General features: G+C 56.2%; 1 protein-coding gene across 2 annotated transcripts; it reads left to right on the forward strand.

Moving 5' to 3' along the window:
- Positions 1–6,923: 6,923 nt before the first annotated feature.
- LOC125702728 (glutamine synthetase) lies at positions 6,924–13,593 on the forward strand. Of its 2 annotated transcripts, none has more exons than XM_048966364.1 (7): positions 6,924–6,964; positions 7,093–7,268; positions 7,669–7,830; positions 8,944–9,090; positions 9,871–9,998; positions 11,448–11,647; positions 11,778–13,593. In XM_048966364.1, the coding sequence occupies exons 2-7, from the start codon at positions 7,103–7,105 to the stop codon at positions 12,097–12,099; spliced, it is 1,125 nt and encodes a 374-aa protein (XP_048822321.1). In that variant the 5' UTR covers positions 6,924–6,964; positions 7,093–7,102; the 3' UTR covers positions 12,100–13,593. The 2 variants fall into 2 exon arrangements, with proteins under 2 accessions (XP_048822321.1, XP_048822320.1); XM_048966363.1 differs by lacking the exon at positions 6,924–6,964 and adding an exon at positions 6,969–6,982.
- Positions 13,594–15,544: the final 1,951 nt, after the last annotated feature.

Raw genomic sequence — 15,544 nt, forward strand, 5'->3', positions numbered from 1 at the left:
TCATCGCTGAGTTAGCTTTAAAATAGTGGCAAGGGTTGCGGTCTGTGCTCTCGTCATTGCCTTGGGATACGACTCAGGGGGGAATGAGGTGCTTTTTAACGTTTATCACATAGCAGAAAATGGAAAATGTGCAGGTTTGGCAATGGGGGTGGTTGCACAGAGCCGAGAGATGGAGACTTCAGTGCCGCATCCCTTGAGCTCTGTGAACCAGGGGCTTTGCAGTGCCTTCTGCTGGCCCAGCGCTAACAGAGCTGCTCTCTGAACTCCACAGTCAATGGAGAAATGTTTGCTGGAGGGTCTGCATGAAGAGAGCCTTGGGATGGCCCCAGCACCACTTCTGGTTGACAAAAGCCATTCCCTGGAACCTGTCCCATTGCCTCTGCCCAGACTCATCGTGTCAGCAGTGCTGCTTGGCTGGGAAAGGGACGCTCATGAGCTGCTCCTAGAAGACATTTATTTTCTTCCCATTGTGGAGCCTTTCCAAGCTGAACCTTGTCAGCACTGAGGAGCAGCAGGGGCATCCCTTGTTGATGCCATCTCCTCCGGCACCCCTGCAGCTGGAATAGCACAGCTCAGAGCAGCAGGAGAGCAGAAGGAGAGCACAGTGTGTGCACCTGGAGGGAGTGAGCTGCCCAAGGAGAAAAAAACAAAGGTCTGCACGGAAAGCTGGAGTCTGGGGCCACAAACTTGTGCATGCAGCTCCATCATTTGTCCATCCATCCACACACAGCTCCGTCCATGTGTCTGTTTGTCCATCTATCCAAATGGATGTCTGTCCATGTTGTGCTGGTTGGGTGAGGGCTGCAGGGTGTGCTGTGGGACGCTGTGGACAGTGTCACCCTGGGGCTGATAGGGACATTTCTGGGTGGAAATCCCAGCCCTGGCAGTGCTGTGCTGGCGCCGTCCTGCTCTCACTGCATCCTTCCACGTGCAGCAAAGCACATGAGAAATCTCTATGGTTTTGGTGGAGTACTTTTGTTCCTTGTGCCATTTCCTTCCTTCCTCTCCTAGGATGAGCACAACCCAGTGCTGCACACCCACCAGGTGCTGCTGGAGAGGGGGAAATCCCTTGTGTCCCCAGGGGCGCCAGCTGAGCGCTCTGGTGCCTGCGAGGGATTTTCTGCCTTTGCATCTGGGAGGAAAGATGCTGAGCCTCCTTGGGGCATCGTGAGCTTCGGCAGTGATGTGAGCCAGCTCCAACCAAACTGCGAGTGCCTGGGCTCCAGCCAGGTTCCTGGCAGATGGAAACCCTGGGTGAATGTAAGAGTTTGCTTTTGCTGACCTCCATAGGAAGCGATGTCCCTGCTCGTGCCAGGAGTGCTGGTTTTTTCACACCGCTGGGTCGCTGACACTGAGATCTGTGGGTGATGGCTCTGGAAGCAAAGGACAGCCTCTCCTGCAGTTACTGTGCAGGCAGCCAGAGGTGCAATGGAGGAGTTCAGTGCAGAGCCTTGCAGGAGGCAGTGCAATGACTTTGTGCCTATCAGATGAAGAGAGGGAGCAGAGGTGCAGCCTGCTTTGACCCCTAGTGTGGGCAGCTCCCATCCCAGCACAGCTGGCAATGCAAGGTGCTGCTGATCAGCTAAATGAGGGTGAGTGTATGGGCACTCAATGGCTGCACCTCCCCCAGCATCCAGGGGTGATGCTTCAGGTGTGGGCAATGCTCATAGGGTGGGCAATGGAAGAGGCTCCATTTCGAGCTCTGCAGTGTGCAGGTGGGGTTTGGGTCAGGGGCACAGGATGGGCACACAGGGAGGGGGGGATGGGTTGAGGAAGAGCAGACTCACACCAACTGCATCTGCTGGTGGGATTAAAGACAGCATGGATGGAGGCACTTTGATAGGGAACAGCAGCACTGCCTTTCAAAAGCATCTGCTTGCAAAATGGCTTGAGCCATGCCAAACTAAGGCTCTTAGTGGTTCTTATTGCTTGTTTTCACTTGGGCAGGGTGAGCTGCAGCCTGGGCAGGTTCTGTGCCCAAAGCACTCAGCACACCCGGGTGCCCTGCTGCAGGCTGACACAGAGCCAGCTTGTGCCAAAACCAGCGTGTTTGTGCAAAAGGCTGCAAAGGGGCAGCCTGGAGCTGTAAGAAACAAAACAGCTTTTGGCAAAGAAACCTCTCCCAGCCGCACTGATGGCCTCAGAGCACAACACAGCACCTCTGTAGGTCCCGTGTGGCCAAGGCCGAGTGCTTCACTGTTAGCTTCTGTACCTTGAAGTTCCAGCTCCTGGAATCACGTAGCAAGGCTGCCACGCAGGGCATGGGTGAGAGGGCAGCAGGGTGAGGAGTGGTGGTGGGCTGGTTGCTGCTTGCCTTGAGCATCACTCACCCTTGCTCATAACTAACGTGCAGTTTAGATAGGACTAGTCTGCTTCTTTGGAAGCTCTGCTCAGAGCTCTTTGCATGGGGGTTTGCTACAGTAAATGCTGATGGTATATATATATATATAAAAAGTGCCACTGTTCTGCATCCTGGGGAGGGTTTCTCCTCCCCGCAGAAAGGGCTGGGTGAGACCCCAGTGTGCATTCATCCACTGACTCAGTCAGGTGCAGCTGTGTGTGCTGAGCCACCTGCACCACTGCCAGGGTTGGCAGTCTGCAAATTGGAGCTGCTCTGTTGGCAATCAGCCCCTGCTGCTTCTGCTCCCCGAAGCCATGCATGTCCTGCATCCCCTTCCTTCCCCCAGGTTTGTTTCCTTTCAGCCTCAGGTGATGGCTGTGGGATTGAGAAGGAAAACTCAAACAAGAACATTGGTGAGTGGCCGGGGTTTCCGCTGTTCCTCTGTTTCTGCTTTTCTCTGTGCCTGGGACTGGAGGGGCTGGGGGCTCTGCGGGTCCCAGGTTGCACAGGACTCAGGGCTGAAGAGGAGGGCTCAGGCTGGGAGTGGGGATGGTGGCCACTGGGGTGATGCTCAGCGGGGCTGTGGGCTGCCTGCGTGTGTTCTGGTGCAATGGATGGACAGGATGACGTGCGGATGGATAGGTGTAGAGGGGAAGGTGTAACTGCTACTCAAATGAGGAGAAAGTGCTTTGGGTGCAAACATCCAAGCGTAAGGAGATTTGCGTTGCTTAAATGTATTTCAACTGTGAAGGCGAACTGTCAGATCAGCTGTTTTGTGGGAACAGTGTAGAAGTGAGCACGCATGGGAGGGAAGCGCAGATTCACCCCTGAGCCAACATCTCCTGGCCCCGGCGCTGGCACAGCGTGGGATGGTGGGTCCCACTGTGCTCCCACCCCACCTCCACCACCAGGTCAGCCCTGCTAAACCCTCCTGCACTGACCTGACCCACGTGAGCTGCATCCTGCCGCCCCCCAGCAGCATCCCCTGCAAATTATGGCACAGGAATGCCTGCATCACCTCTTTGCAGCATCCCTCTTACGTTTCTTTACCTCTGGAAAACTGTCCCTTCCTGAGAGGTGTGCAGGAAAATCCCCGCATGCCCCCCAGCCCCCTGCCCTCTGATCTCTTTATGGTGTTTGTGCTGGACTCCCCCATGCTGAAACTGCTCTTTGCCTTTGCTCTAATCTCCCCATCAAGCAGGTTGGGCAGGGGACAGCACAGCAAATGCTCTGCAGAATGGCCAGATCCTGACCAGATGGAGGGAACGCTCTCACCTGGGGCTGCAGGTGATGCTTTTGGGGTTTCATTCACAGCAATCGATGCCCAGGGCAAAGCCCCTGACTCCTGGAGAGTAACTTTGGATAAAGCCCAAATTCTCCATCCTGACAGCTCAGTGCTGCACTGTGCCTGGGGGGAACCAACCCACGGACAAAGCTGCAGCCCCAGGAGCCCAGCACCCCTGTCAGCATCCAGCTTGTGCTGGGGAAGGGACGAGCAGTGAGAGGTCCCTTGTCCAAAGTCACTCCGGCTCGCATGCATTTAACCCATTCTCGATGAAGTGTGTCGTGTTCCTGGTGTTCTTTCAACCTGGAAAATTTGCTAAGGCTTTAATAATACCTTCGGTGTATCTTGGCAAGGCTGGGAAATGCCTGGGCTGATAAAGCCTCAAAGTCAGGGAGATAACACCTGGAAGCATTTCAGCCTTGGGCTGAGCTATGGGGGGTGCTGGCTGCAGCCTCACACCCAAACCTTGTGCTGGGAGGCTGGAACTCAGCATGGAGCCTCAGCGATGCCCACTGAGCCGGAGCTCAGCCCAGCATCGCAGCCACTCTGAGGAGCGACGGCTCATCCAGCACCCAGCTCTGCTCCTCCTGCAGCCCCACAGCTGGAGAGATCCCCCCCAAAACAGCCTCCAGAGGTTTAATCTGCATCCATTTGCAGACACAAGGACATCCCTGCTGCTGCCTCCGCCGCTCCGTCCTGCTGACCTTGGGTGGGTGACGCGTCCCGGGCGCTGGTTAATGTTTGCTGTGCCTGTCGCAGGCGGGAGACGGCTGTTTGCAAAGAGCTCGTCACCTGCAGGGGGAAATGTGGTTCCAGAGGCTCAAGGATCCAGTTGGAATGGTGTACCGTAGAGTTCATGCTATGGAAACGGCTGGAATTAGACCGTGGTGAAGTAAGACTTGATGCAAAGTGGAACAGCGTGAACCAAACAACCAGGTGTTCCACACTGTATGGCAGCAATACCTCACAGAACGCCCTAGCAGGCTTTGGATGCTAATTAGCAATGTGGCATCAGATATTTGGTGAGTTGCCCTGCTAGTGGTGCTTGGGGCAGGGATAGGACCCCACACTTGCAGGCTGGAGCCATCCCTGAAGCGGCCATAAACGCGCCCTGTTTGCCCTCCTGCTGGGCTTTGACCAGGTAAGGGATTAACTGCTGTTTGTTCTGTCTTCCCACTTGGGGTATTTTGGTGCTCGGCACTTCCAGCTCTCCAAAAATAAGCTTCCCTCCCTGAAGCACATCATGAGTACTGCTCATCAGTGCAGCCTGTACTTTGTGCTGCTCCTCCATCTTTTTGAGCCCGCTGTGTATGCACACATGGCGCATTTCTGGACGCATTCAGGAGGTAAAATCAGAGCTTTTGTAGGACGTCGAGAAGCCAAAGCACTGCAGATCTCGGCTGAGCCCTGGCACTGCTCAGCTCACATGAAGGCATCGCTCCTGCCAAGAGACCCATTCAGCACTGCAGGGCTGATGCCCAGCACTGACCATCCCTGGGGCTGTTTTGTGATGCTTTCCTGAGGCTTTGGGCTCTCCATCCTCTCCCCATGGAGCCGTGGAAGCTCAGCACCAGCCCTGCATCAGCCTAAAGGACAGGGACACGACCAGGGCAGCTGTGCAGGAACGCCTCTGGGCCACCCTCCTGCTTGTACCTCCAGGTGCACACTTCCTCCTGCGCTGCCTTCCTGCTCCCAGCAAGGAACGAGGAAATGCTGGGCCCTGCAGACACGTTTATGGACACGTCCCCAAAACACCTCGGGGAGGGGGGTGGTGGCTGTCTGGAGCTGCGTGCTTTGAGGGTGTCCTGCAAAAGGAGCCCCTGAACGACCCCTGGTGTGGAGGGGGAACCCCAGGGAGCCCCACACCCTCTGCCACCGCTGTTCAGCTGCCCTTGGGCACATCCTGGGTGCTGACCTCCTCCCAGGTGACGTCCAGGTGCCATTGATGTCACAACCCGGGGACCCAAATTGCTAATTATGTCTTGCCTCCGTGCCCATCAATCTCATTTCCTGGTGCTTGTGCAATCTCAGATGCTTTTGTCTTTCTTCCCGGTTGTTGATCTGGCTGAGGGAGCAAAACACCTCCAGAAGAAAAACCTGAGCTTGGGTGGCTGCAGAAGGGTTTTGCTGCCAAAGGGTTTTTCACCTGCCCCGATGGCATGGAGGCAGTTCCCTGTTTTGCACAAAGGCACTCGTGGGGTGAGTCAGGCAGCAGAAAACATGACTTTGCCCTGCAGTCCTGGCCAGGTAACAAGGCCCTGAGCTGCCTGGGAGCCTGGGCATGTTTTAAAATATTTTGAAAAGTGAAAAACAAGGGAAGTGTGAGTGCTCACCCAGCCCTGACAGCTGGGACCTCTGAAACTCCCCTCCCCCCCCTTCACCCCCGGAAAATAACAGTACTGGGAGCTGCCCATGCTGGCTGCTCGTGTTGTGCTTGCCCCCATTGGTGTGGTTCAGAGTGGCCTGCTTGGGTAACTGGTGACTCTGTGATGCTGTGTCTATGGCAAAGCAAAAAGGCAGCACGGCCTGTTTAACCAATGTGATTGAAAGTGGGCTTTCAGAAGTTGCCACTACACTGAAATGATCTGCTGCAGTTCACACCTGTTTGCTCAGTTCTTGCAGTTAACCCCAAATTGGGGCGGCGTTGCTACGTGAGGATGGGATTCATTTTAAAGGTCTCAATGACACTGCAGTGCTTGAAAACATGAGATGCTGGACTGCAGCTCAGTGCAGGGCTGAGGGGAGATGGCAGCCCTGTGCTCAGCCTCCTGCAGCCCTCAGCACAGCTCTGCTCTCATGGGTGGCTGCACATTGCCCATGTGGGTTTGAACCCACAGCAGCAGGAGGGGGTGATAAACGAGAGTTAAATAAATGGGATCTAGAAGGTGGGCAACAAGATGGGGAAGGGTCTGGAGGGCACAGAGTGTGAGGAATGGCTGAGGTCCTGAGGTTTGTTCGGGACAGAGAAGGCAGAAAGGAGGCTTCGAGGCAGTTCTACAGCCTCTCATGGCAGCCCCTCACCAACACTGCTCTCAGACACGAGGTGTGCGTTTGGGTGGTGCTGTGCAGGGCCCCGTGATCCCTGGGAGCCCCACGGACTCGGGGTATTCCCTGATCCCACGATTTTGCAACGGCGATATTTTGACGGGGAAACGCTTGCCGTTGCGCTGAGTAACGCTTCAACAAATAACAAACCCGGCAGCGACCGTCCCCGCGGGGCTCAGTATCGGCAGGAAGCGGCAGCCCCGCACCGTCCCACCGCCCCGGGGCGGAGCCCCCTCCGCACCGCCCCCCGCCTATAAAGGGCGGCGGCCGCGGCCGCGGGCAGCGTTGGGCCGGTGAGCGGCGGGCCGCGGGTTCGAATCCCGCGGGGGGACGCTGGAGGGTCCGGGGGGCGGCTGCTTTCGGGGGGATCGAGGAGGGGGGAAAAGAGGCAAAGGGGTGATGGCACGCTCCGCTCCCGCAGGGTCGTCGCCATGTCGGTGTCACACAGCTCCAGGCTGAACAAGCTGGTGCGGGAGCAGTACATGAGGCTGCCCCAGGGCGGGCTGGTGCAGGTCACCTACGTCTGGATCGACGGCAGCGGTGAGGGCGTGCGCTGCAAGAGCAGGACCCTCGATAAGGAGCCCAAGAGCATCGAAGGTAACACCGCCTCCTCTCCTCCGCTGGCTGTTGGTGTGGTGGGTGGGCGCTGAGCCTGGCCGTGATGAAGCGTTGAGGTGCTTTGGGCACTGGGAGGTGACGTTCACCTGTGCTGGTTGTGCGGTGCTGGCGATACCCGGTGCAGCTGTTGCACAGGGCTGTTCTATACAGCGGTAATGTAAATATCCGGCTGCAGGGTGCCCAGCCTGCAAGCTGTCATTAGTGCTGGGTGGGAAGGGGAGCTGCACTGGTATGTGGCACACTGCGAGCCGGTCCTGTGCGCCCACATCCTCCTGGGTGCCCAACTCTGGGTCTAATCCAGCAGCCCCTCACACACCCCACATGTGAGATACATCTTTTCCAACTCCACCCCTCTCTCTGCCCTTCTCCCACCCCACAGATGTGCCCGAGTGGAATTTCGATGGCTCCAGCACAGCGCAGGCGGAGGGCTCCAACAGCGACATGTTCCTGGTGCCCGTCTGCATGTTCAGGGACCCCTTCTGCCTGGACCCCAACAAGCTGGTGCTGTGCGAAGTGCTGAAGTACAACAGGAAACCTGCAGGTGAGCATCGGTGTTGTTGTTGTTAATAATTCTTAATGCCTGTCGCCCTGGGGATCATTTGCAGTGCCTCTCTCCAAGGGGACTGCAGGCACTGGTGCTACTGTTTGTGGAATTGCACTGAGCACTTGTCCTAAGGCTCTGAAATGCAGGTGCCATGGGTGCATGCGTGGATGTGTTTTGGAGGTGCTGCAACAAGCAGGAGCACAGCAAGGAGGCTGATGTCCCTAGGGCAGAAGGGTGAGCTGGGGACTGATCCTGAGCACACCCAGCCCTGCGGGGCTGTGCAGAGCACCAGCACTTCATCTTGTAAATAAGAGGGAACCGCAGATGGGAAGTGGTGCTCAGAGCACTCAGGGGTGGAAACAGCAGGAAGAGTCGCTCTGCTGGTGGATGGCTGCAGGAAGGGAGCTGCAGGCAGGAGCTGGCGCGGCGCAGTCAGGCACGGGGTGTCCTTCTGCAAGCACAAGGACTTATCGGCGAGGGCAGAAGTCTGCAGTCCCGGCAGTCCGTTTGTCTGTCCATCTGATAAAGGTGCAGCTGGAGGAGGGGAGCCTTGGAGGAAGGGTTTTTGTTGAGATCTGTGCTTGGAGGCAGCTTTAAGCATGGCCTCGAGTGCTGGAGTTGGATTTGGGCCCCATTAAGTACCTCTCATGTCTTACTGTCCTGCTCCCACAGCCCTGGAGCTATGGGGATGAGGAGGACTAAACGGGGGCTGAGGATGGGAGCAAAGACATAATGGGAGATGGGCAGACCCTGTTCCCCGCTGTGCCAGGTGCCTGTGGGACAGGGCTGCAGATGTCCTTGCTGTCTTCATGTGCGAGAGGAAGACGAGGACAGTCATAGCTGGACATGGTGATCTTAGAGGTCTTCTTCAGCCTTAATTGTTCTATGATTCTATGACCGGAGGTTGTGGTTTAGGGAGTGATTTAATGAAACCTCCTGAGTCTGTGGCCATGCAGTGGTTCTGCAGGGAGGAATCCAGTGAGTAGAAAGTGCTGCATGAAGGGGAATTCGCTCACTGCTTTCTTTGGGGCTTCTGTGGGAAGAACTTGGAGGTGGCTGGGACTGAGAGGGCTGAGGGCGACCGGGTCTGACTGCAACCACTGCTCACAGAGACCAACCTGAGGCACACCTGCAAGAAGGTGATGGACCTGGTGAAGGACAGCCACCCCTGGTTTGGGATGGAGCAGGAATACACACTGCTGGGTGTCAATGGCCACCCCTACGGCTGGCCCGACAACGGCTTCCCTGGCCCACAGGGTAAGTGCCTTCCTGAGGCCCCAACCCAAATGCTCAGCCCATAGGGAATGCAATCCTACAGCAGGCGTCCCCATCCCAGCCCCATCCCATCGCCAGTGCTTCTCTGTGGTGGGTGGGAGGAGGTCTGGAACTGTTTCACCGCTGCCCCGTGGCTCACATGAGCCGGACCCCATTGCACAAACAGCTCTTGGCTGCACGACTTGTTTGTCAAGGGCTGGAGAGCTCGGCCGGAAAAATCTCCCCACGGCTGTTGGTGAAAGGACCGGCTGGGTGCATGAGCCCAAGCACCTCCTAGAGGGGGCCGGGGGTTTCCCAACCCGCCTTACCCAGCCCGGCACAGGGACGGGCTGTTTGCAACATCTCCCTTCCCCCAGGCGGGGAGGAGATCTTCCCCTGGCAGGCTGAATGAGGAAGAACCCTGTGAAACCACAGCCTGCTGACTCTTCTAGGCACGAACAATGCCGGCTGTTGTCAGAACAATGTCTGGAGCCTGAAGTGCTCAGAGAGCCAGGGTGGTGCCGCCGGGCACATCCAGCCCAGCTCTGCTTATCTCTTGGTCGCCTTCCCATGCATTGCCAGTCCAGTTGAGCTGCATAGATAAGGCTGAGGTTGCACCACCACTGGGCTCTGGATTTTGGGTCTGAGCTCCGATGCACTGTGGAGGGCAGCGCCGTTTGATTCCTGTAAATTCTCTGTGACCAACACAATTCTCTGTTGCCGAGTTGGTGGGATTTCTTCCCCAGTGCTTTATTTACCTGATGCCTTCTGCCTCCTCCCCAGGCCCTTATTACTGTGGGGTTGGAGCAGATAAGGTGTACGGACGTGACATCGTGGAGTCCCACTACAAGGCTTGCCTCTATGCGGGCGTGAAGATCTGCGGCACCAACGCCGAGGTGATGCCCTCCCAGGTGGGTGCTTGAAGGTGCTGACCATGAGGATGCTCTGGGTCTGCTTCCCCCAGATGCATGTCTCCCATCTCCCCTTGGAGGATTCTCTGCTGTTGGGTCTCCAGTGGTGAACATGTGTTGCTGGCTTAATCCTGCAGCATCAGTGCCAGCCAGGATGGCAGCAAACCAAGCTGTGGGTGCCCACATCCTGCCCTTGGTCCTGAGGACCCTCCTGCAGCACACATGGCTGGAGGGGATTTGAGTAGTTGAGGTGTTATCTCAAGGTGGTCCCTGATTGCTTTATGCATGTGGCCAGGCTGGGTAGTGGCAATTGGAGCCTCCCACTGATAAGCAGGGCCTTGTTGGCAGGGGGCTGAGGCAGGACATTACAAGTGTAACGAACCTGTTGCTTGCCCTGACATGATCAGTGTCCCCTCGGCTGCTCTCAGCACGCTGTGATCCAGCTGTGCCGTGCCAGTGGAGGTGGATGTGTCACTGCTGCTTAGTCACCGTGAGTGGTGCAACCCTGTCCCAGGAAGGACGCCTGAAGATGTAGGGATGTCTTCAATCCCATGCTGTCCTGGGTAGATTTTTTTTTGCACAGCTCTGGTTTTAGCAGCAATTTAGGGTTTATTAATGCTTTTATGATAAATCACAAGGTTAGGTTGCATGAGTCTTAAAGCGCTTCATCAGCACTTAATCATTAGCCAGTTGAAGGCAGCGATTGCTCAGAGAAGCTGTGGGTGCCCCATTCCTGGAGGTGCTCAAGGCCAGGCTGGGGGGCCCTGGGCAGCCTGATCTGCTTGGGGGCACCTGGCCCACTGCAGGGGGTTGTAAGTGGATGATCTTTAAGGTCCCTTCCAACCTAAACTGTTCTGTGATTCTACGATTCAGTGCTTCAGTAGAATTTGTTACAGTTGAATACCACAACTTAAAGGCTTGAGAATGGCCAAGTTCAATGAAACGCTGCAGGGTATTGGAGGGGATGTTCCTCAACCCTCAGCTGCATGCTCAGGACCTTCTTCCCCTGGTTCATTTCTCACCTACCCTTTCCTCAGCTCTCAGTGGATGGTGAGATCTGTCCCAAAAGGGCTTCTCTTCTTCGGTGATGGTCGGCAAGGAACCTGAAGAAGCTGACCCTGAGGCGTCCCATTCCAGGGGAGGATCAGGAATCATAGTCTGCTGTGGGCCTTGAGAGCTCAAGGGGCTGCTGTCTTACGATCCTTATTTGTAGGACCTCGAGATAATTGACTTCAGTCAGACAACTCCCCATTCTGTCCGCAGTTCAGGTGAGGCAGTGCTGGAACTTTTCACGCACTGCACAGTTCCCGTACCCAATGGATTGCACTGTGGTCTACAAAGCTCAGCCATTCCCCATGCTGCCAGCTGTTGCTGAGGCTAGCGGACAGGAGCTGCCCCATCAGGTGGCACCAACATGACCCCCCCGCACACATTCTTTTTCCCTTGCAGTGGGAATTCCAGGTAGGCCCATGCGAGGGCATCGAGATGGGTGACCACCTCTGGATGGCTCGCTTCATCCTCCACCGTGTCTGTGAGGACTTTGGGGTCGTGGCCACTCTGGACCCCAAACCGATGACCGGCAACTGGAACGGGGCCGGGTGCCACACCAACTACAGCACCGAGGAGATGCGGAAGGAGGGAGGCCTCAAGTGAGTCCTTGGGGCTGCAGCCAGGAGGGGTGGGGCAATGCGCTGAGCATCTGATTTTAAAAGCCACTTGTCACATGCAGTGGCTTGAGCATATCCCTGTGCCAAACCTGACCCCATCCATCCCCCGTAGACACATCGAAGCCGCCATCGAGAAGCTGAGCAAGCGGCACGACTACCACATCTGTGTCTACGACCCGCGGGGCGGCAGGGACAACTCCCGGCGCCTCACCGGCCACCACGAGACCTCCAACATCTTCGAGTTCTCTGCTGGCGTGGCCAACCGTGGAGCCAGCATCCGCATCCCACGCCAGGTGGGCCAGGACGGCTTTGGCTACTTCGAAGACAGGCGGCCGGCGGCCAACTGCGACCCCTATGCGGTCACAGAGGCCATCATGAGGACCACGGTGCTCAACGAGACCGGGGTGGAGACCAAGGAGTATGCAGAGCACTGAGGCCGTGGGATGGGTGAGGGTTCTGTGTTGACACTAATCGTGCCCGTGCTCTCAGCTGTGAGCTCAGACTCTTTAGGAACCTCGCTTCTGGTTTTGTGAAACGTTGCCTTAGAAATCCTATATATTTTATAGTAAGAGGGAGGGGCCCAACCTATTTTCTCAACCACGTTTTCTGGTTCCTGGTTTTAGGTCACACCTGGGGAGGTTGTTGGTTTTTTTTTTAAAGTTGGATTGAATTTTTTTCCTTCTGATGGACTTTACACTGTGATGTACATAGATTCCTACATGGAAGCTGCAGCTGCTGCTGTTTGCACCTGGGCAGGGTGTGTGCTTTTTTTTTCTTTTTTTTTTTTTTCCAGTGTCTCTGTTGCAAGGAAATGATAATAAAGAATTTTCCTGGCTGCGTGGCAGCTGTGTTATCCTGCTACAGGTGCATTTTTCTGTACCTCCAAGAGCTCCATGCAGGATTCAGCTTGAGTCTTGCTGACGGGCTGATGCTGCTGGGACCAGGCAGCGCAGGAGCTGAGACGCTGGAGGAGCCCTGGGGCAGTTTTAGCTGCTGCAGGGGCTGTGCTGCCCCATTTGCCGCATCCCAAAGCTCATCTCCCTCCATCGTGATCCCCACAAGGCAAACAGAGCAGCACAGCCTGAGCAAACAGTGGCCGGAGCAGCAGCTGGTGGGTGTTTACACTGAGCTGCTGAGTCAGCACTGCACACAGCAGGTGGGGAACAGCCCTTGGGAACACTTGGGGCTGAGCGATGGAGCTGAGCGATGCCCCCACTGCACCCCCAGCACGATGCCCCTCGGCAGCTCGAGTGATGGATGCTCTGCTGATCCCCGGGGATGTGGTGTTGGTGTCTGCGATCCTGGAGGCCATGAATTTCTGAGCAAAACGCTTCAGTGTCACTCCAGACGACCGTGGACAGAACGTGGGTGCAAGTGAAGGGGGTGGTGCACAACAGTGCCTGTGCTCCAACTGCAGGATCCCCTGTTGGGTGGCACGGGCTGATCCTGGGCTGGGACAGCTGCATGGCCACTGGCAGCAGTTACCCAGAGGGGATGGGGTACTTGCTTTGGGGATGGATGGTCTCATGTCTGCCCTAGTGCTATCAGAAGGATATTGAATCTTGTTTTGCCTTTTCCTGTGAAGCGATGAGCCCAATCTGCAGATCCCAGCTCCCTCCTGCTGGTCACAGCACTGCCAGAGGAGTGGGAGAGATGGCAGTGGGAGATGGAGATGCTGTTGTGCCCCAGATCTGTGTGTAGCCGGGAGCCCTCGGTGTCTCTGAACCATTCAGTAAATGCAGCCTGCTCCTCCCCACACTAACAGGGATGTTTTCCTCCCAGAAATTGCCATTCAGTATTTTTAATGCTTTTCATCCAAACCACAACTCTGTCTTGTTTTCCTCTGATTTCTATGATGTCTTTAATGGGTGATGTGAGCACTGGGACAGTGACTGCTGCCTGCAGCTGGAAAATCAATAAAGAGCTAAATCTGGAGCAGGAACACTCTCATGTTCCTTTCTCTGTACAAGTGGCTTTGAGTACAGCGCTGTGCCACTAAATCTGGAGAAGCATGGAAATCTGCATTGCCAACATACAGATGACTCTGGCACAGCACTGTGTGGGGTGCCTCCATCCCTTTGTGTCCGTTCTGGGTCTTATCCTGTAAATCTCCCTCACTGGAGCCATTTGGGGAGGACAAGGAGGCTCCAGAGACTCCCAGGGCCACAGGGGCTGTTCCCAGCCCTGCGTGCTGCCCACAGGGGATGCTGTGGTTTCTGCGTGCTTGGATGCTGCTGGCTGTCCTTTGCCAGAATGTAGATCTTGTTTGTACTTTTTGGGGTCAAAATGGGTCAGAAACCATATTTTATGATTTTTTTTATCTTTTTTCCCCCTTAAAGCAGGAAGATTTCCACCCACAGGGCCAGCACTGCAGGGGAAACAAGGACATGGGAACCTGCTCTCAAGAACTTTTCTAACAATTTGGCTGCTGTAGGAGGAGGGTTGTGGGGCTCAGCTGGCAGAGCAGATGCTGGGGACGGATCGGGTCGGGGCCGGAGGCGGCAGCGGGCTGGCAGCATCGCCATCCCTACGCTCACACCATAGCAGGGCACCATGATGACTGGCAGCAGTAAGGCAGCCCCACGCCAATCCCAGCGCAGGAAGGGCTGCTAGGCGGGGGTACAGCCAGGAGGCCCGGCTTTGCCTTGGGGCACCTTCACCTAGCGCTGTCCCAAAGGGGCACCCCGAGATCTTCCCTCTCCCGGGGCCGCATCCTGCGCGGGGAGCGCTGCAGGTTCCTCCGGGTGCGGAGCTCAGCCGGGGCTTTGCTGCCCTCAGCAGGCTCTGAAGCGAACGGCAACGAGCGCGGCCCCAGGACCAGCCCCGGCCCCACAGCGCCGTTCCCACCCGGCAGCGGGGAAACAAAACACATCTGAGGTTTATTCCCGCACCCCCGGGGACACCGGGTCGCCCCGCAGCTTCCTGTGCCCCCAGAGCTCTTTCCATCCCTCCCACTGTGTTACACCGGTTTCAGCCAAGGTCTTTGGGATATGTTTTTTTAAATTATTATTAGAGGACACTAGGATTACAATTCTGATGCTAACAATGGCACTACTGAAAGCTGCTGGGCAGAAGTGGGGAGCTCGAGGTAGAAAAAAGGCTTGAACTGAAGTCAGTAATAACCTCTTTTTTTCCCCCTTCCCCGTCTCCCAGCCCGCACAATCTGCTTGGCTCTCTTTATCTCAATAAGCATTTAAACGGTTTCAAATTAGATCTCTGGAAAGTGGAACTTCATTCCTTCAGAACTTCAGCCTGGCCTTTAAAAGCCAGCAATAACGTTTTGGTTTTGTATGAGAGCATCTTTGATCTCAGAGGCTCTCAGCTGCAGGGATTGCAGCTCAGCACCAGCAGCTCTCCGCCATTGGAGCACAGCTGTAAGGGAGACGCAGGGAGGGGCTCATCTGGGGATGCTCAGCCCTGGTCCTGTGCTCATCCTGAAGCAAATCTGTCTCCTCTGACACCTCCTTAGGAACCCAGCACCCCCCCAGTCACAGTAACAGCACCATAGAGCTGGATGAGCTGTCACAGTCCCCTGTGAGCAGCAGGCTGGGGGCTGCAGAGTGTTAGGAATTGGCAGTGATGGGCTGTGACGACCCTGAGCAGCCTCAGCTGTGCCCTCATGGGTCTGGGGCTCAGTTTAAGCTCAGACCGGTAGCACTGCAGGGAGTTTTACTGATGGTCTGGATGTTTGGTTAGAGTCTTCAGTAATCTCTGGTCTGCTGTGCTTGGGAGCAGAGGGCTGGGGTCCTGGCTGGTGAGACCCTGCCCTACAGCTGTGGTGTCCTCACTGTGCCCCAGTGCAAGGAGTGGGAGAAGGGTAAGCCAGAGGGGCTGAGCATCAGGGCAGCTACAGCATGGGGTCAGTTCTTCCTGGTGACA

The sequence above is a fragment of the Lagopus muta genome, chromosome 19, assembly GCF_023343835.1.
Source record: "Lagopus muta isolate bLagMut1 chromosome 19, bLagMut1 primary, whole genome shotgun sequence".
In the NCBI taxonomy this organism is placed as follows: Eukaryota; Metazoa; Chordata; class Aves; order Galliformes; family Phasianidae; genus Lagopus; species Lagopus muta.